Source organism: Mytilus edulis, chromosome 4 (assembly GCF_963676685.1).
Source record: "Mytilus edulis chromosome 4, xbMytEdul2.2, whole genome shotgun sequence".
Lineage (NCBI taxonomy): Eukaryota > Metazoa > Mollusca > Bivalvia > Mytilida > Mytilidae > Mytilus > Mytilus edulis.
This window is the reverse complement of record NC_092347.1, coordinates 92,906,887-92,927,622: the sequence shown is the minus strand read 5'-3', so window position 1 is coordinate 92,927,622 and position 20,736 is coordinate 92,906,887. Positions and strand designations below refer to the sequence as shown.

The 20,736-nt window shown below is 30.6% G+C and overlaps 1 protein-coding gene across 1 annotated transcript; it reads right to left on the bottom strand.

Annotated features, from left to right (window-relative positions):
- Nucleotides 1-1,356: 1,356 nt before the first annotated feature.
- Nucleotides 1,357-20,193, bottom strand: LOC139521083 (ubiquitin-conjugating enzyme E2 Q2-like). Its single transcript, XM_071314344.1, has 12 exons — nucleotides 19,840-20,193; nucleotides 18,397-18,501; nucleotides 15,562-15,663; nucleotides 14,131-14,201; nucleotides 13,216-13,312; nucleotides 10,971-11,055; nucleotides 10,403-10,463; nucleotides 6,649-6,739; nucleotides 5,769-5,876; nucleotides 4,900-4,995; nucleotides 4,142-4,208; nucleotides 1,357-3,502 (listed from the first exon to the last, which is right to left on the bottom strand). Exons 1-12 carry the CDS (start codon nucleotides 20,002-20,004, stop codon nucleotides 3,471-3,473), a joined length of 1,080 nt encoding a protein of 359 aa, XP_071170445.1. The 5' UTR covers nucleotides 20,005-20,193; the 3' UTR covers nucleotides 1,357-3,470.
- Nucleotides 20,194-20,736: the final 543 nt, after the last annotated feature.

Below are 20,736 nucleotides of genomic sequence, written 5' to 3'. Positions count from 1 at the left end.
GTGCACTCTTGTTGTTACTAATAATTATTATTTTTAAAAGAGGTGTCCCCTTGGAAACATTAACTATATGATATAGATGATGCCGCTGCTTGCATTCAACTTTATAAAGGGACATTACTCAAGAATGGTATAAGTTGATCTACCCAAAATCATACTTGATCTGAGTTTTGTGGTAATATGCATTGGGTATAGGTTTAAAAACATTTAATTGAGGCTAACTAAAGTTAGAAAACAGAATCTACTATTTGTAAAGGGGAATAACTGTAGATTGGTTAAAGTGATGCCACCAAAATTCAAACTTTATCTGTTTTATTTTGTAATACACATTGTGTATTAGATTACACATGGTTGAGGTAGATGAAGTAAGAGATAGAAACCAATTTTGATGTACAAACTGATGAGGTATAACTGAATGCCCTCTCTACTCCGGCATGGGCACTAGATTTTTTTTATTGCCCTAATACCCAACTATATTCTTTTATGCTTTTAAAGATATGACCTTGTAAATCATACTATTTTATACCCCTACTCTCAAACAATTAGGGTTAACTTGCATTCACCTTGTCTATCTGAGTGTCCAACAATTATTTCTGTAACACATTGCTCAGGTACCACTAAACAATATGACTTCATATTTAGTCATCAGCTTAAACTAGGATCCTGTTAGTATTGACATTTGGGTGTTTATTTTTTATGTTGAAAGAGGTGAAACTTTTTAGATCTTTTCTGATATGGAGGACACCTCTTCTTGTTTGGCAATCAATTGAATATTGCTACATGTTAAATGAACTTAAGATTTTAACAATTTCTCATGAAGTATTTGAACAGTAGTAAGCAGCTTGGCAAGGATTGGTTGTGATGAGTAAGTTTATTTCAGATATATTGAATTATGATTGCGGCATGCTGAGGACAACATTATTTTTATGCTGTTCTCTACATCTAGTCAATTAAGTGCTACCCTTGCTCATTCTTCCAATTTTTGTTTCTGCAATCTTTTTTAAGTTTAACTAAACTAAATTTTAAGACACTCATACACAATGTCAAATACCCAGCACCTTTTATAGCAGACTATATGATATGGATTTTTCTCATGGTTGTAGATAATTGCTTACATCCACTTCATTTGAACTTTAGTGGAGAGTTGTCTCATTTGCAATCATACCACATTATCCTTATTTAAATATGTTCACACTACACAACACGGATCTTATGTTAACCTCTCCTTGATCTGGGGTTTTCAATGTTTCATTAAGATTTGCCCCATATCTTTTATTCATATTCTAGTAATATCTGGCTTTATGCAAAAGCAAAGACCAAATTTAAGGAGTCATTGTGGATTGATATAACAACACAAAATAAGTTTTATACAGAAATATTTTATTTTCTATTTCATATGAAATAATGATTGTGCTTTACAGCAACAAATATAACGTCCATCATTTATCCTGTTATATAGTCTGTGTTACACAATACGCATATAACATAGCATTTTTACCCAGACTATGTCTTTAGACAGAACATCTATGCAATGTTAATAATTTGTTTTCAACCTAATTATTAAATCATAGTTATTCAAACCTCTTTCCAGCATACGGTAAAAATAATTCATAAATAAGCTTTACTCATTATTGAGAGAGCCAATCAAATTTCATAGCAATTCATATTTCATCATATGCAAAAATAATAACCTCAGCATTGTGTCTGCTTGGCACATATTTTTTTTTAAATTTGGAAAAAAGGGGAGGTGCTGATATGTAAAAACATGCATTCACCATTACTTAAGAAATCAGACAGGAACATCTTTTAACATGTTATTTCTTCAATTTGAATAGCTCTCATAATATATGAGAGCCTTGAGCCTAAATACTGACCTATGCCTCACATGCTTGTTTAAAATAACTTTATTTTTTTAAGAATATAATTTCTTCTGTTCAATCCTATCTGTTCTAAAATTTGTATTTATTTACATTGTAAATCAGATAAATGCTAAAACTAGGAATTAAACTCTCTACCTACTGACCTTACTTTAATATTAGTGTGTATTAAATAGTATCTAAGAGAATTTTAGTTTATAAGTTGTAAGATAAGGCAATCTTACTAATGATTGAGGATACATATCATTTATTAGTGCATTGTGCACAGTTTCTTGTCTAAACTGTAGAGAATAAGAAGAAATAAACATAACACATCCCTGATGCAAAAAAAACAAGTTTAAATTGATTATTGCTGCTTAACAAATCTAAAGCATCTCTACCTACATTAAATAAACAAACCACTAAATACCTACAGATGATAGTACTAAAACCTTAACAGAAACGGAAAATTCACATTTGGATGTGCCAACCTATTAGTAAATATGATACAAAATGTTTCAAAACAATGCATAAAAATAAAACGGAATATGTCATATCAATAAATGACATGTGTCAGCTACTTGAAAAAACTACGGTCTCAAAATGTGTCGTTATTCAATAAAAAAAATCTGAATTGCACATTTATTACTGAATGCAAAAAATTTGAAAATGTGTTCAAGTAAAACTTAAGTCAACATTTCAATTATTGGATGGAAAAAATACTGACAAATTAAGAAGATGGTTATAAACGCATGAGCAATTGCAATATCTGGTTTTGTATTTACAAAACAATTTGAAATTACTAATTGAAAATGAGGTCATTTACATACTGTTTACAACAGTGGCAAAAAATCATTTAACAAATGTGATTATATCTTGATGAAAACGTCTAAACTGACATACAATCAAACAAAACAAAAATATGTTACAAGTCTTTAATAAGTTTCAGTAATTCAAATAATTCAATCAAGGCTGTGTTATGTAAAATTTATCTAGTGATAGAAAATGTTTACACAAAGCAAGGGTTTTAAAAGAATGGAGTCTTCATGTGCATGTCCAGTACAGTACAGCATTATATGTCACTCCTATAGCACCTAGAAAAAAATAGAACCAGATACTAACGTTACACATCCATTATCATTCTGTACAATTCTTTCTCCCTGTTTCTCTCTCTCTATCACAAAAAAACTTTGATACCTTCAACCATATTATTCTTCTCAATTAAATATTAAATTAGCTAAGACAAAATATGAGGTAAATCTCTGTTAGAAACCCAATTGTGTACTTAGCTGAATTGAATCTCAATATTCATAAGAAACATATCTTTATAATCAATGATCTATGTCTGCTTTAAGTCCATATAGAAATATCACAGAAGTTCTCATTTCATTACATTATAACACTATTTGTACTTCCGAATATTTTTTTTAACATACAAATCTAATAAAATAGAAAGCAATTGTCCATCTATTTTCAATATCATTCAAGCTTCCAATCAACATGGATAATGATTTAATCTGCTCATGATCTTGTGAATGTTTTAAGTCTGTATCATTCTACTCATCTCATGCAAGCTATAACAATGACTATCAATAAACTGAGAAAAAGTATTGTGTGCTATCCATCTTCTTTTGGAGGTGTAAACCAGCCTGAAATAATAAAAATTTAAAAACTCGTATAAGAACATATATTAAAAATCTTTTTACCAATTTGTATTATGTATATGTAATTATGAATGTTATAAAAAGCACATGCATTGGTTTGGACATTTATCATATAGCTAAATTCAACTCAGTAACTGGTAATTGAATATTTCACACAAGTAAAAATGATCAGTTAGAATGGTAACAGTAAATCAATGTATTTTCATTATATGTTATTCAACAATTACTTTCAAACAGTCCAGTCTACTTATTTCTGCTTTGATATGGTTGAAAACATACAGAAGAAAGTCTACACTGCAGGACGACTCGCTGCTTGATAAAAGTAGAGATGGTACAAACAGATCATCTTCTGATATAGATTTACATGAAACGTTCTTACTATACAAACTTTACATGGATGATGATCTTGAATCCAAGTTGGTACATGAACAAAACATGATGTTGAAGAAGTTTCCATCAAGTTTAAAATGAAGGAACTGAAAATTACAAATACCGATAGACAAACAGAAGTAAAACTGCCAACATGAACAAGTTTGTTCCTTCCATGCACCTTAACTATCCCAAGTCCGATATAACTAGGTTTTTTTCTATTATTGAATTGGTTATTTCTAAAAGATATCTTACCATTTTTTTCATGTATCTGAACTAAAGATTTGAAAGACTGTTGGGCTCTTGCAAGACTGTATTGGTTCTGAAAGAAAAATTAAATAAAATGTTTAGTTCCCTACCACCAACAGTGTTCTAATATTCATATAAATTTGAATGTGAAATACTTGTGATTAAAGTGTTTACACAATAAAAAAACAATTTGTAATGCCCCAAATCTACTTAACAGGACCCATTGTCACATCGGTACTGTCAGAGCAAATATTTTTGTATGCAACACTGTAATATACAAAAAAGCAAAACGGACTGTCCCAAATAATAGTTGACAAGATAATGATTTGAGATCATATAAATTTGTTGCATCCTCTGGTGACCACAGTAAAAAGTTAAACTTTTATCCTTACATCTTTGTAAACATTCAGTGTGTTTTCTTGACATTTACTAAATACTTTTGTAAGATATGGTTGATCCTTGTTATAATTTTTAAAAAGGTGTTCATTAAATTATACTGATTAGATTTTTGTTTTTACTTAATAAGTAATTGTAGGTAATCAGCTATTTTATATGGTGTGTGATTCCTTCATCCCAGATAGTTTTTAGTCCATTGGAATGTAAAGTACATATTTTTGTGTTTCAGTGTTGTAAATATATATATTTCTGTTAGTACTTGAGTATCCCACAATAGACCCAACAACTACTCAATTAGTAATTTTAAAATCATTAAGTTGACATCCCTAATTTAAACATTTGAAATAACAAAATTATAACATCCAAACCTTGGGTGCTCCAAACTGAATGCGAGCTTTCCCTTTGACAAGTGTGGCTGATATCTGTAGGATTACAGATTCCATGTTATAGGCACTACTCCAACCCTGTAATAGAGGTATCATACAAATGAATCATCTTTTTACAAATATATTGTTTTTATATTATATGGAAAAGAAACACAAACATAATATTGCCTTTTGCTTTTCTGATATTGCAGTGCAAGCAAATAGCTGGCAAATAGTGGGAAAATCTTTCAAAAAGCAATGGTTTTATTATTTCAATTAACTGTAAATTCAGAAATTATTGTGAAATTTTTATTATTGCGAATAATGTGACTAGGTGAGTCTTGCATTAATAACAGTCTTTTTTATTTAAAAGCATTACAGCTGATAGTTTTTTTATAAGAACTTAAGATTCTGGAATCCAATCCACATATATTTTTCTTCTCAATATGATTGAACACCTTTTTTATTTGAATGGGAATCTGATCTTATTTATGAAATGCATTCTTAAATTTTTTTAACATGTCTGACAAATCCACAGAAAAGTGTTTTATTGGTTCTGTGAGTGTCTATGCATCATATACAGTTTGTACCTGTCTAGTGAGTAGATTTATACATATTGCTCTACCCCAAGGACATTGATTGATGTTTAACACAAATTTCAGCACTATTGTTCTATTTTGTGACTGTCAATTTTCAATTGGTAGTGGAAGCCCAATGCACTTACAAAATCACCATCCATGGGTAGGAAAACTGACAATCCTTGACAATTAAAATATGAGTGATGTGCCAGCCACATGCAGGACTCTACCAAGGATATAACCACCTTCTTATAAACTCTTACAAATAGTGACTCACAAGAAAAATTATCCTACCTGTCTAGTGAGAAGCTCCATACATATTGCTCCACCACCAAGGACATAACCACCTTGTAAAACAGGGGTAACAACCCTTACAAAGGGTGGCTCACAGGGGAAATTATCCTGAAAAGAAAGAAAAAATTATTAAAACATAAATTACCATTTGGAGCTTAGCAAGTAATAATCAATGAATCAAAACTTAAATATACATTCTTTTCATAACATATTCTTTGATACTTGGTTAAGGCTTGTGGAGTTATAAATAGAAACCAATGTTTTTAAGTTGGTTTAGTTAAACATATATATTTAATCAAGTTATTGCAACTTAAATTTATCCCTTTTCACTTTGTGGGTGGGAGTGCTGCCTTGTAGCTTCATTAGCCTGCTCTTTTTCTAAATCTTCAAGGGTGTCTTTTACATGCAAGAGATATGGCTCTTTCTTAACACAGGTCAGTCATTTATCAACCCTTCTGACGGACTCATCGTTTCTTAAGACCATACTCGCAAAAGAGAGAGTCGAAAATTCAGTCCCTGAAATTTTCTCCCCAGTATGGGGATCAAACCAGAAAGTAACCACTACACAACGGCTCTCGACATTAAGTTGGTTTCCATCTGTTTGTTCATGCATTGGTACACATATCAAATATACTGTACGAGACTATTTATAAAAGATAATAATTTATGTCCAATTATTTTGGGCACGTTTTGTAAATACATGTACTGTATCAAAATTAAAGTAGCATGATTATTAAAAATACACTATGCAGGGTTTTTTTCATATCTAAATATGCACTGAATATGGGTTCCATAATCTGCTATTCAGTCTCAATACTTACTTTATTTGTAAAGTTCAAAAATATATGTCCATCATCTACTATTCAGTTTCAATACTTACTTTATATGTAAAGTTCAATAATATATGATCTCTTCCCATCTTTTCTTTATAACTTTCAAGATCTCCATGAAGTGTGCTATCAGGATCAACCCTGTTGTAAATATATAAAACTTTTAATATGGCAAAATCAAAGATTTATTTATCAAAATGGTTATATTCAATGGCTATTGTTTTCATTGATTTAAAAAATTTCAAAACAAAATGTTAATTTAATAGAATGAACTATTTACAGAGCTTCTTTTTTAAAATCCTTTATAATTATTAAAAAAAAACGGTGCTCTGCAGGGCGCAGCTTTATTTGACCGCAGAAGTTGAACCCTGAACAAGTATAAAAACAACATTCAAGCTTGATACAGCTCTGCATTTGGATTGCAATCAAATTTTTGACATAATATGAGTTTCTGACACTAAACAAATGTCAAGATCTTACATATTGCACAATATTGTGAAATTAAAGATTTCTTCTTTTAACTTTTAAAAGAATTTGAGAAGTTTGAAGAAAAATAAAATTGAAACTACTACCACCCCCCTTCTTTTTTTTAGGCAATTTGTCTGAAACCTGACGATTCTTTATACATAATATACAAGTAGTGTAAGGGAGGTAAATCTGAACATACTCAAAATTGTATGTTAAATGTTTTAGAATTACCTCCTTCACACTGTTTTTAAATTTTCTTAATTGTCCATTGACCAGAAATACCTAGTTTCTCCTCTTTTTTGCACCTAATTCCGAAACATTTTGAGCCATAACCCCCACACCCAAAAGTCAATTCAAAACAAAAAAATATTCTGATCAAATATTGTGTCCAAATTACAATCTTATGTGGTCACACACAAACTTTAGACTTTTAGGAATAGATTTTTCGCTTGATTTAAAAAGTATTCTTGATATTAATTTTAGAAAAAAGATCAAAGAGGTTTCAGCTATACTAAAAAGCTGGCAACATAGAAAATTAACATTACTAGGTAAAATTACTGTAATTAAGACTCTGGCATTGCCGAGACTGATTCATATGTTGACTGCCCTGCCAAATTTACCTCACTCACAATTGAATGAGCTGAGTGCTATGTTTTTTAATTTCATTTGGAATGGTAAGACTGATAGAGTAAAGCGTAGTACTCTTATTGCAGATTTTTCACAGGGAGGATTAAATATGGTGCATTTGCAGTCTTTCTGTACATATCTTAAATTATCTTGGGTAAAGAGATTTTTATCAAATTCAGATGGTTCTTGGCAGAATTTATTACTAGCAGAACTAAAACAGTTAGGTGGTGACAGAGTCTTTACATTACAAAAGGATAAGATTAAAGAAATTTCTAATCGCTTAAAAAATCCATTTTGGAAAGACATATTTGAATGTCTACACATGGCAAAGCCTTATACAAAGTTATGTGTTCCAGAAATTTTGTCATTGGATATTTTAAACTTTATACCAATATCTGAATACCCTGTTTATATGAAATGGAAGTTATATGGTATACAGTTTATAAGGGACATTGTAGATAGTCAAAGTAAATCACTACTAACATTCCAACAAGTAAGACAAAAACTTAATTTGGAAAATTTTTTGAGATACTATAGTTTATTATCTAACATTCCAAAATATATCAAAAAATACATCAAAGATTATTGTGATTTGAACTTAGAAAATTTTGTTCCTTTTGATGCATTTTCTAAAAGGATCTTGGAAAATAAGAAGTTAAAATTTGTATACAGAGATCTTGTAGATAAAATATGCATACTCCCATATGAGAAATTTTTAAAATGGGAGGATGTAACAAATTCTGAAATCTCAGAATGGTCTAAGTATTTTTCTCTTTTGAAAAGATGTTGTAGGGATACATATTTAAAGAATTTTCAATATAAAATATTACAAAGAATTATACCTACTAATACATTTTTATATAGAATTAAGCAAAAGGAAACAAGTCTATGTACCTTCTGTAATGAGGAAGAGGAAACAATAGAACATTTATTTTATGATTGTAATGTTACATACAATTTTTGGTTGTCATTTTTACAGAAAATTAAATTATTTGATGAGCATTTCAGCATTAGTAAGACAGAAATTTTATTGGGATTTATTACTAAGAGTTTGTTTATAAATTTGTTAATAATTATAGCTAAAAACTACATCTTTAGATGTAAGTTAAGAAATATAGCTCCTAGTTTTATAGGACTTAAATTCAGAATAAAACAATACCAATCAAATGAATTTTATATTGCAAACAAAAATAATAGGGCAGCATCTTATGAAAGATTCTGGTCCCCACTACATACAATTTTTTCATGATTTATATTATCATTTATACTTTAAATTATACTATAGTGAGCAGTGGTATTTTGAATTTTTACTTTATATATAGACATGCATGCATACTAAATGGTAAGATTGCAGCGACTGTGTGTAAGTAGTGAGAGAAAGTGTGAGTGTGAGCAGCTATATTCTTTTTTTCTTTTTCTTTAATAACTATATTCTTGTATTATGAAGATAAATTTAAAAAAAAAAAAAAATGGATAGTCTTGTATATAACTTCCAATATTTACCCCAAAAACCATAGTCAGGTGGTGATTGTAGGGGTATTGTAAAATCCTGACTATTGAAAAACAAATAAAAGATAAAAAAAAAAAAAAAGTCAATTCTAACCATCCCTTCATGGTATGGAAACTGTTGGTTTAAATTCAGAGAGATTCATACACTTAAACGCACAAGTTATTGTTTGAAAACTACAAAAATGATTATTTTGGCCCCTATCATAAAGTGGATGATAGAAATAAAATAGGTCTTGACTATTTGATAGATGTATTAGAAAAGCCTAGTAACACACACGTCACGTTACATAAAGCGCGGTACATATAAAACATCAAGTGTGCAGTATTTACGATATACTGGGGCCACACAAAAGTGAAATTAACAAAAAACATTGAATTTAACCATTAAAGAAAATAAAATAACTGAAAACTTTAAGCATTTCTCAAATGAATTAATGTTCATGAAAAACTAAATTGAATCTCGCTATTAACACATTTATAGTCTTTGTATAATTCACTTAGTCCATTTCTTTATCTTCTCCTGGCGACCATTTTAGCTTTGAGACATGTTTTAATTGCACTGTCTGTATAATTTGTCATCATCGCTATTCAAACTAACTTCAAGTGGGTACAGTTTTGTGATCGGACGCGATGTTAGTCCATTTTTGGTCCGTATGACGGCAGATCTTGCTAGTCCGTCTCCTCCTACATTGAGTTTTTCGACAACGGCTAGTGTCCGTTTGATCCTCGGCGAATCTTCATAGATTTGTCCCACGTCTCCAATGCTGATATTTAAGCATTGTGGTGCAATTTCAGAACAATTGAAATACTAATACACAACTTATTGTCCTGAAACTAGATAAATGCTGTTTTGGGCCCCTAATTCCTAAACTTTGGGACCATAACCCCCAAAATCAATCCCAAGCTTCCTTTTGTGGTTATCAACATTGAGTTAAAATTTCATTGATTTCTTTTTGACTTATTCAAAAGTTATTATCTGGAAACAATCAGACTTTGGACGACGCTGACGACGACAACGTGATACCAATATACGACCAAAATGTTTTTAATTTTTGCGGTCGTATAACAACATGTGTGTTGACTTTTTAAAAGAGTCATATAAAAATAATATGGTTACAAATTCCTTCCTTAATAAAATGAATAGAAAAAAACCCAAAAAAATAATCTTAATAAATGTCAAATTATCAACATTTTACTTACTTTCTTAATTTGATACTCCATTCATAGAGGCTGTCGTTGACTAGATCTACGGTATAAATACCTGTTGGAAGAATTAAATTTTTATGTTCTAAATTCTTCAAATAAAAACATAAGAAAAAGACAACCATACAACATATCACAGTGATGCTGCAGACCAGATATGAAGTACTGGAGAAATATGTGATAGAATATTACTTCAGAAATAATTTACGACAGTCATAGATTTGTTTTCATTTAACCATAGGTTGGACATTTGTATTTGTAATTTGCTTCTTGCTAGATTTCTGCATTTAAGCATGGGTTGTGTATTAATATTCGGTTATTTTATTCCAGTTAAAACAAGGTCATATTTTTAAATTAAAATTTTCAATGTTTCCATTGCCATTAGTCATTTGCTCCCTTATAAACCAAATTGTCAGATTTGTTGGTAAGAGGGTGCATATGATGGGATCTACTGTAGTTCACTATTACAATATGGACTCATTATTCTGAGTTGATAAAAAGACCTTTCTTATAAGTATCAAGACATTGACATGTGTATATCTTCTATTTTGCATTGATATGTTACCTTTTTTATAACTATCAGACCTATATATATCTCTTAGTTCTTTCATAAGTCTGTCTGTAGCTAAAACTGAACCACTCACTGATCCCTGAAAATAGAAACGCAACTGTTGGTAAAACAACAACAAAATAAGTAAAAGAAACTAGAAAACTGACATACCAGCAAGGGCCCTGCTTACACATTTTATGTGAAGCAAAGAGACTGATGAATTTAAAGTAAAAGATCATAATTTGTAAATTTTCATAAATTTTGACCACAGAAATAAATGAAGTGTTATTGATTAACCCTTTCCTCCATAATGACGCCACCCCTTTACTTCATAATGATGCCTTTTGACGCCTGTGTAGTAACTCAGTTGAAATGCTTTGACTACAAAATGTCTAACGTAACGGTACCCAAATTGCACCGAGTACCCAAATTGCACCTATTTAGCAAAACTAGCAACGAAAATCTTACAAGATTTTCTAGAGACTAAACAATTTGTTTTTTTATGATTTGATACTAAGCACATCTTTCAACATAGGTAAAACTATTTAGATATGCACAAAACGTTCACAGTATCTATCAACAGATGAAGTATTTACTGAAAAAGCAAAATGTACTGAAACGTCGCCATGCGACGTCATCAAAACGTCATCTTTTTAAAATGAGCAAATACAATATGTTACAAGTATCCATTTAAAAAATAATGAAGAGTAAGCATGGACTAATATCCAATTGTTCAAAAATATTTGAAGAAATTAAACAAAAGCTCTGTTATTAGACTTTTGACTATGTGAATTTAAGCATGGAAGCAATTTGGGTACTCCTCATTTCAGAATCATTGATGGTTTGGAGGTCAGTTTAGACCAATTTTTCTATGATTCCATATGGAATAAAAATCAAATTGGTGTACCTTTATAATAATGAAGGATAGGGCTACAAAATAAACACAGAATGGACATTTTTGTTTTCATCATAAAAAAACGTAGATGAAAAAACTGTCAAAATAGGTGCAATTTGGGTACCGTCACGTTACATCAGACTTGAAAAAAATTATATCCAATATGAAAAGGATATTCATGAGAATTATCTGACTTGATTTTCATTGATGAAATATTGGTTTTCACAATGCATTAACAATTTAAAACTGATGATTTTTTTTAACTGAAAAAAATCCTATACGAATCAAGTATATTAAAAAAAAATCCATGGAGGAAAGGGGTTAACATGATTAATGTATGCCAAGCCGTATATGTATTTAGGTGGACATTTTCACAAATGGTGAGCAAGCAATAATTTTAATGCAGAGAATTATTACATAATAGAAATTAGAGCAAAAAATATGAATTTCAGAATTAATCATTTTTACCAAAACGTTAAAAAAAGTTTTTAACACTATTTTGACTTGAGGAAACAATTTGGTATGTATATCATGTATATTATGCCCATTGTATGTATCAACTTTTACTAAATCATGAACTGCGTAAAAATTTCATTGGCTTCCTGTCTATACTTTTGCAGGCTTTGTGTTTATTACAATGTTTGACTGACTTTGGAACTTCAGGCTTCTCTATACTTAGTGCTGGGGCAGTTTCGGTCATCTCAATTGTTTCAATGACTCACAATTTTATTCTTAAGATAAAGAATGGAATCAATTAATGGCAGTTCCTTTTTTTCAAACAGTTGCAAACTTGGATCAACTAAATATTTAACTTGTCGTGTGCAATTATGTTCCCAGCTCACAGTTCAGAATATTTTTGTATTTCTTTGTACAGAAATATTTGCTGGCTATAAGTTTTTTTTTCTACCTAAACTTCTTTAAAATTCTTTATTGTTAAAGATCTTTGTGACCGTAATCTGTTAATTATGTAATAGTGTATACCGCGTGAATGTCACATGACACATGTTAGTACTACTTTATGGTCAAAATAGTAAGCCATCTGTTGGTAAAACAGAACAGCAACCGAAATAAGTTAAAGAAAGAAAAATAAATATGTTAAATAAAATAATGGGCTGCATTTTTTTCGTTTATTATTTCAAACATAAATAAGGCCTTTAGTTTTCTTGTTTATATTGTTTAACATTGTCATTTCGAGGCCACTGATAGCTAACTATGCCGTAGGGGCTTTGCTCATTGTTAAAGGCTGTTTGGTGACCTATAGTTTTTATTTCTGTCATATGGTCTCTTGTGACGGTGAATAGTTGTCTTATTGGCAATCATACCCCATCTCCTTTTTATATAAACTTTGTTTGAACCGTTGATTACCTGTAAATAATCTTTTCGTTGATTCTGCTTTAACTTCTCTAGGATGACAATGTTCTCTGTATCTATACCATCAACATTTTCTTTAAATTTGCTCTCACTTGAAAAAATACAACAATGACAGTGAAGATGATTAATTGATTGATGTTTGCTTGCCTTATGTGTTTAAAGACTATGGAAATTCAAACATCAGAAATATACCATGATTGTTTACCAACAAATAAAAGGTATGAATACCTTATGTCATGACGACATGAATAACAATTATTAGATGTAAATGGGTTTTTTTTCGAGTGAATACATATCTTTTCTTATTTGTCTTTATTTTTTTTTCTATGTGGATTGAACCAATATGTAGCTAGAGGCTTATAATAAAGGAACCCTAATCTGCACACCTGGGACTTTACACAATTTAAAGTTAAATTATAATTTTCAAGATAATAGCCAAAACCCACCAAGCAAAACAACCACAATATATAATCCATTGAACATTTCTGTTACATTATTGCTAATAATTGTTGATGTTTTCAGTTTCTGTCTATATATTATATTTTTAAATAATTGTGCTGAAATTAGTAAAAATTTGTCATTAAAGGGCAATAACTTTTATCAGTAGTCAATACACATTTGATAATACAGACATAAAAAGGCTAAAATATGTAATCTAAGGGTAATTTACTAATTACTCATATAAGGTGTCAATTGAGGATCTCATTCATTTGACCTATTTGTAAATCTTATAGTGTTGATAATTTTGCTGTGTACAGTTTCTGTCTATCTGTTTTCGTTAACAAGATATCAGAAAACAAAATCTTAATTAAAGAACAATATGACTAATTTGTAAATCTGTGTGTTGCCGATCAAGTAAGCTGTTTAAAGTGTCTGTCCATCTATCAAAACTTCTGTAATAATTCTTACTGATGTGTGTCATCTTCCATGGGCATAAAATCCTCATCGTCATCTTCATCAGAACTTTCACCCACAGGTTCCTGCAAAATACAATTAGATTATACATGTAAATTTACGTCATTTCCAGTGTTATATAAATAGAAAGAACTTTGTAAGAAATTCATTTTCCATAAAGTATTTTTTTTTTAACATTTCAAAATACAGAACCCATAAAAATCTTATGAGAGTGCACACTCTGATATGTCTCACCTTCTTAACTAATTATTGATATTATGTTGGTAGTCCTAAACATAAAGCTTTATTACAACTGTCACATAAACTCAACATTAACCAAAAAAGCTAAACATTAACCAATGAACCATGAAAATGAAGCCAAGGTCAGATTAACCATGCAAGGCAGGCATGTACAGCTAACAATTCTTCCATACAATAAATACAGTTGACCTATTGCTTATAGTTTAATAAAAACAGACCAAAACACAAAAACTTAACACTGAGCAATGAACTGTGAAAATGAGGTCTAAGTCAAATAAAACCTGCGCGACTGACATATAGATCATAAAATATTTCCATACACCAAATATAGTTGACCTATTGCATATAGTATTAGAAAAAAGGACCAAAACTCAAAAACTTAACTATGACCACTGAACCATGAAAATGAGGTCAAGATCAGATGACACCTGCCAGCTAGACATGTTCACCTTACAATCATTCCATACACCAAATATAGTAGACCTATTGCATACAGTATAAAAAAAACAGACCAAAACACAAAAACTTAACTATAACCACTGAACCATGAAAATGAGATCAAGGTCAAAGGACACCTGCCAGTTGGACATGTACACCTTACAGTTTTCCATACACTGAATATAGTAAACCTATTGCTTATAGTATCCGAGATATGGACTTGACCACCAAAACTTAACCTTGTTCACTGATCCATGAAATATGGTTGAGGTCAAGTGAAAACTGTATGACAGGACATGAGAACCTTGCAAGGTACACACATACCAAATGTAGTTATCCTATTACTTATAATAAGAGAGAATTTAACATTACAAAAATCTTAACTTTTTTTTCAAGTTGTCACTGAACCATGAAAATAAGGTCAAGGACATTGGACATGTGACTGAAGGAAACTTGGTAACATGAGGCATCCATATACAAAGTATGAAGCATCAAGGTCTTCCACCTTCTAAAATATAAAGCTTTTAAGAAGTTAGCTAATGCTGCCGTCACCATAGCCGTCGGATCACTATCCCTATGTGGAGCTTTCTGTGACAAGTCACAGACTCGACAATAAATAAAATGCCCCAAAAAATGTATTTTAATCTAAGATAATTTCCCTATTTTTCGGCATGTGTAGTACATGTTTAAAAGTAAATCTGTTACGATATGCAAATGACATATCATTGCTAAGTGATAATGACAAACCTTTTCTAAGACTGGTCCACCAAGCATGCCAAGAGAATCGGGCAATGGAATATGATGGACTGTACATAGTTCCTGTATCAATATCTTTACCTGATTAATTATCTGAAATGATTGACATTATTAAACAACTGGCTGCATTGAATTTTAATTTCATTCTATTGGGAGTAAGACCCTGTTTACATTGACAAAAAAATCTATCTTTACTAAGATCGATCTTTGGTCCAGTGTAAACGGGTAAGATTGATCTTCAATCGGACTCAAAAAGTCTACCTCTAGAGCATGTTGAGGTGGTTTTAAAAAGATCAATCTTATTTGAATCAATCTTTTTTTTGGTGTAAACGCTTAGATCAATCTTTTTTCATGTGTTTGTTATATTTAAATAGGAAAATAAATGTCAGACGGTTCTTTTTATGTCGTAGTGTAAACGTACTGGATTAAATAAGATCAATCTCGATCAATCTTGCTTGTGCAATGTAAACGCGAACTGGTCTTTTTAAGATCGATTCAAATAAAGATTGATTCAATTTCGTTGCCAGTGTAAACTGGGTGTTAATACTATGACTTTTGTCATACATGTATAACGTATATTCTCTACAAGGTATGTATATTATATACTATGAAACTACAAAAAACAATTGCATACCTGTAAGGCCAATTAAATTTAATTGCTAGATTTTCATCCCCGCCCGCCCCTCTGAAATCGTCCCGCCCCGATTTTTTTTATTTAACAAAAATACGATTTCCGGATTTTGGTCATGTCCGTTACCAGGAACCATCGATAATTTCGTTTCATTCGAAACTTCCTGTTTCAAATTTCTTTTTTGTATTTCTTCGCCGGAGTAATCCCATCGAAAATGATTAAGTCGAAATATTCTGCTGCTCTATGATGACAACATCATCTACCGAGAATAGAGTTTGATAACGAGAAGGGCATGAAATATTCGAGTTACGAGTAAAACGCCTTGTCCTTGAACGCAAATTGCGGTAGTCACAAGTGAATCGAAAATCGTGTTTTTTTCTTTATTTATACAATGACTTTGTGTCAGGAAATTTGGACTGTGAATGATATCCAAAGCGCAAGAATCGTAGAACAAATTGGTACAAAAACATGACTGGATTAAAGAAATTGACACAAGCACGAACTTGTTTGAATTATAACCGTATGATTGGAAAAAAAATGTCGACAAACACGCATTTTAATTAAACAAGCCCTTCTATTCACCCATGGCTTTTGTTTTTGTTGACAAACAGCAAACACCCTCTGTTACTGTCCCTACCATCAATTTAGTCATTATGCCACAACTAATTTTTTGGTTAAGTTCATGTTTTACATCATAATTTCTTTCAACACTGAGTTTACATTTTATTCTGTACTCGTAATATTTGTGTTGCATACAATTTTACCAAAACATTTAATTGATTTTATGACGACTACAAACCATTGCTTATCAAGCAAAATAAATGTGGTGTAGGTATACTAGTAGTCTAACTGAAGACTGAAGAGAGCATTTCTCTTCTTTTTGATGTCTACTATAAATAGGTTTCTAAAGCGGCAATTGCATGTATAACAGTGGTTGCCAATCAGAGATTTTGAAAAAAAGTGTAGGATTCCTTATACATCATGTATATACATTATACAAGCTTGTTTCCCACTAGCATATACCCCGCGGTATGAAAAACTCATGACGAGGGTTTCATATGAAATAAAATTTAAAAAATAAAATCCTCCCACCCGCCCCATTTTTTTCAAAAATTTGGATGAAAATCTACTAATTAATTTTAGTTGGCCTAATGATCTTAATATAATTTTAGGGAAACAGTGATGTAACAAATTTGATGGTATTATTTGCAAATACTACATTTTTGTATGTATATAACTGCTATATAAATAATTTTCTCATGAAGTAAATAGTCCTCTTCACCTGACTGCAGTATAAAAGTTATTTTGACATATCATTTCTTTTAAGAAAAGAAAAAAAAAGTCTTTCTGTTTTATCATTTTTCTTGTGTTGTGCTGTTGACATATAACTCATATATATATATATATTACATGAGCATGATGTTGACATATAACTCAAATATATACAATATATATATATTGTGTACAAGTTGTAATGTTGTACAAATTATAGTTTGTACAGATTTTTTGTACAAGTTATCAGTGTTTATTTACCTGCTGAACAAAAATGGATGATGCAAGCACACAGTCTTTTGCTTCGCATATTTCTGTCATATTTTCACAACTTCATGATACAGTCTAAAACTGGGCATTGATGCAAAAACATCATAAGGCCACACAAAGATTTTGTATGGACATGAATATCGTATAAGAAAAATAAGAAAATTAGAATTTAAACCATTCAGGTATCCTCATTTTCTTGTTTGAAGACAAGAAGAATAACACTAAATGTTAGGTTGAAGTATATGTTTTTGAATTTAAAAGATTACACTGATACATTTTATATGATAAACCTGTATCACCTGTTGCAAGAAGGTAGGTGTAAAAAAACTTATAACTTGTACAAAATCCCTGTACAAATTGTAATTTGTACAAACTTACATCTTGTAAACAACATATACATGATATATATATAACATGAGCATGATGAGTATGTTTGTTGATGATTAATATTTATGTGATGCAATTAAGTTCTCAATGATAATCTGTTAACTTTTTTTACTTACATGGATGTAATAAAAATGAATAAGATTCGACATATTCTGAAATATAAGACTTTTTTAATAATCGATCTTGTTTTAGGTCTAATGTACCTTTGTAATAATGTCCTTCATTGTCCTTAGGCAACGTTAGGTACTTGAAACCTTTATACTTACTCCATAGTTATTGGATGTTGTTTCACTTATGCTTTCAATCGTTGAGCTGATATTCTGATCTTCATCTTCACTGAACCATATTGGAGGTGATTGTGGATAAGACTCCTAAAAAAATACTGCATATGAAATACATGTACAAATGTATACTATTATCAAAATATAACCCAAGATTCTGATTACAGTAAAGTTGTCAGTTTTTCTACATTGTACAATTTGAGATTTTTTGTGCTGTCAAAGTTTAAGGGAACTAGTGTGAACTTACGTAATGGCAGACATATATATGCATACAAGTGTAATTATGTCTATTCTGTCCTGTTATGAATTCGATACTTAATATAATATTTGCCACTGGACAGACAATACTTCATTCAATTTTATCAACATACACATGAAATTTACAGGAAGCATACATGCTTAAACAAAGATGGATCTTCTCAATAGACCTGAGTTGTAGGGTTACCATTAAAACTCACTCTTCAAGTTTTATCTTTATTGACAATACCACTACTTTATTACTTACATGTACCTATATAAGAACCTGTTTGTATAAACTAAAGAGACCAAAATCAGATGACAATACATAAGGCATGCATTATACATGTACTGATTTTATCATTTTTTGAAGTAGAACAATGTACTGCATGTGTCCTTATCAATGTATAAAAGGCAATGGTCAAACCAAAAGACTTGAAAATTGGTATTTGCTGCTTCTCCGTTAAGCAAGCATCATTATATGAGTCACTAAGGAATAAGAACAAAGTAATACATTGCAGGGTACTTTTTCATATCATACATGTATTAACATGATAAACCTATAAATTATACTTTTGGTATGTAGATGAATTTTGTCTCTGAATGAACTTAGATTTGCTCCAAATAAATTTTTGCTGTCAAGCAACAATAACTTTTTAATTGTGATGTCAATTTTTTAAATTGTGCTGTCAAAGGGAACTTGTGTGATCTTACGTATTGGCAGACAAATTTACATACAAGTGTAATTACGTCCATTCTATCCTGTATTGTAACCTGTCGTAAATTCGAATTCGAATGTAATATTTACAACATGATCATTAAATTATAGACAAGTGTTGATACCACATGTCCTATTCTTAATTGATTTTTTACCAAAGAAGTTACAGAAAAATTCCTAAATGAACAATAAGCAGTGAACATGGTGAAGATATAAAAATAAACCACCATCATCATCATCATTGACAAGGTTTGTAACTTGCAACATGTTTCATTACCATGCCGCTAAATATATATAATTATCTAAAGTAATCAATGATGGCATCATGAAATATTTTCTGACACTAAGGAAATTAAAACAAGGAAGTTATTGGTCAGCATCAAAATCAAAACAAAACATCCTTTGTTTACATTTTCATTATGACAAAAATCAATACATTTTGAGTTTACTTTCAATTTAAAATAGTTTCGTACCGTTATATTAGCATTTATTCGATGTTTGCCTCCACTTTCATCAATAAATACACAATTTATTTCGTCTACTGAAGCTGACAAAATTCTAAAAGATCTGTCACTTTCTTTGGGGAAGGCTCTTTCGAGAAGTTTTATGTCTTGTTTAAGTTTGGTTAGGCATGCCATTCTGAATGTCAAAGTGAAAGCACATCCCAATACATTTAAAAATTAAATCTTTGTGTTGAAAATATTAAACAGACAGTCGCAGCATGGTAAATGTGTAGAAAAAAGAAGTTTCGACTGTCAATCTATGGCGCAGGCTGAAGTGCGCATGTCCTTGGAATTTTAGCTAGGACAATGACGGAATGAAAGTGTAAAGAATCCGAGCTGAAGAATAAGATTTTATAAAGATCTACATTTAAAAAAAAGTTAATTCATAACCGTATATTACATGCAGGTGGAACATGCGGTTGCCTTATCCAACTCTCTGATAAATAAAGATTGATTAAACAGAGAAGTTATTCAGAGATTACTTGAGACTACTCAGAGACATATATATACTATGCACTTGTAACAGTGTATCGGTCTCTGGACTACTTTAAGTAGTATAACAAATCTTAATATCAATTCTCCACTTGTAATAAGCTTAACAATTAATTGCAACACTACTATAAAAAGAGGGAAAATAAGATATAGGAGAAATAAATATAAATGTACTTAATTAATCTAGTGGAAAAATAATAAGTAACACAATCCAATCACCCCCCCCCCCCCCCCCCCCGGTTTTTATTTAAATACATTTAAAGTAATATACTTATTTTTTTTAGTATTGTTCCGACACCATTTTCCACTTATTGTTATGTAATCAAGTTAAAATATACAATGGAAGGGTAGCATCGGTCATATATCAAACTTAAT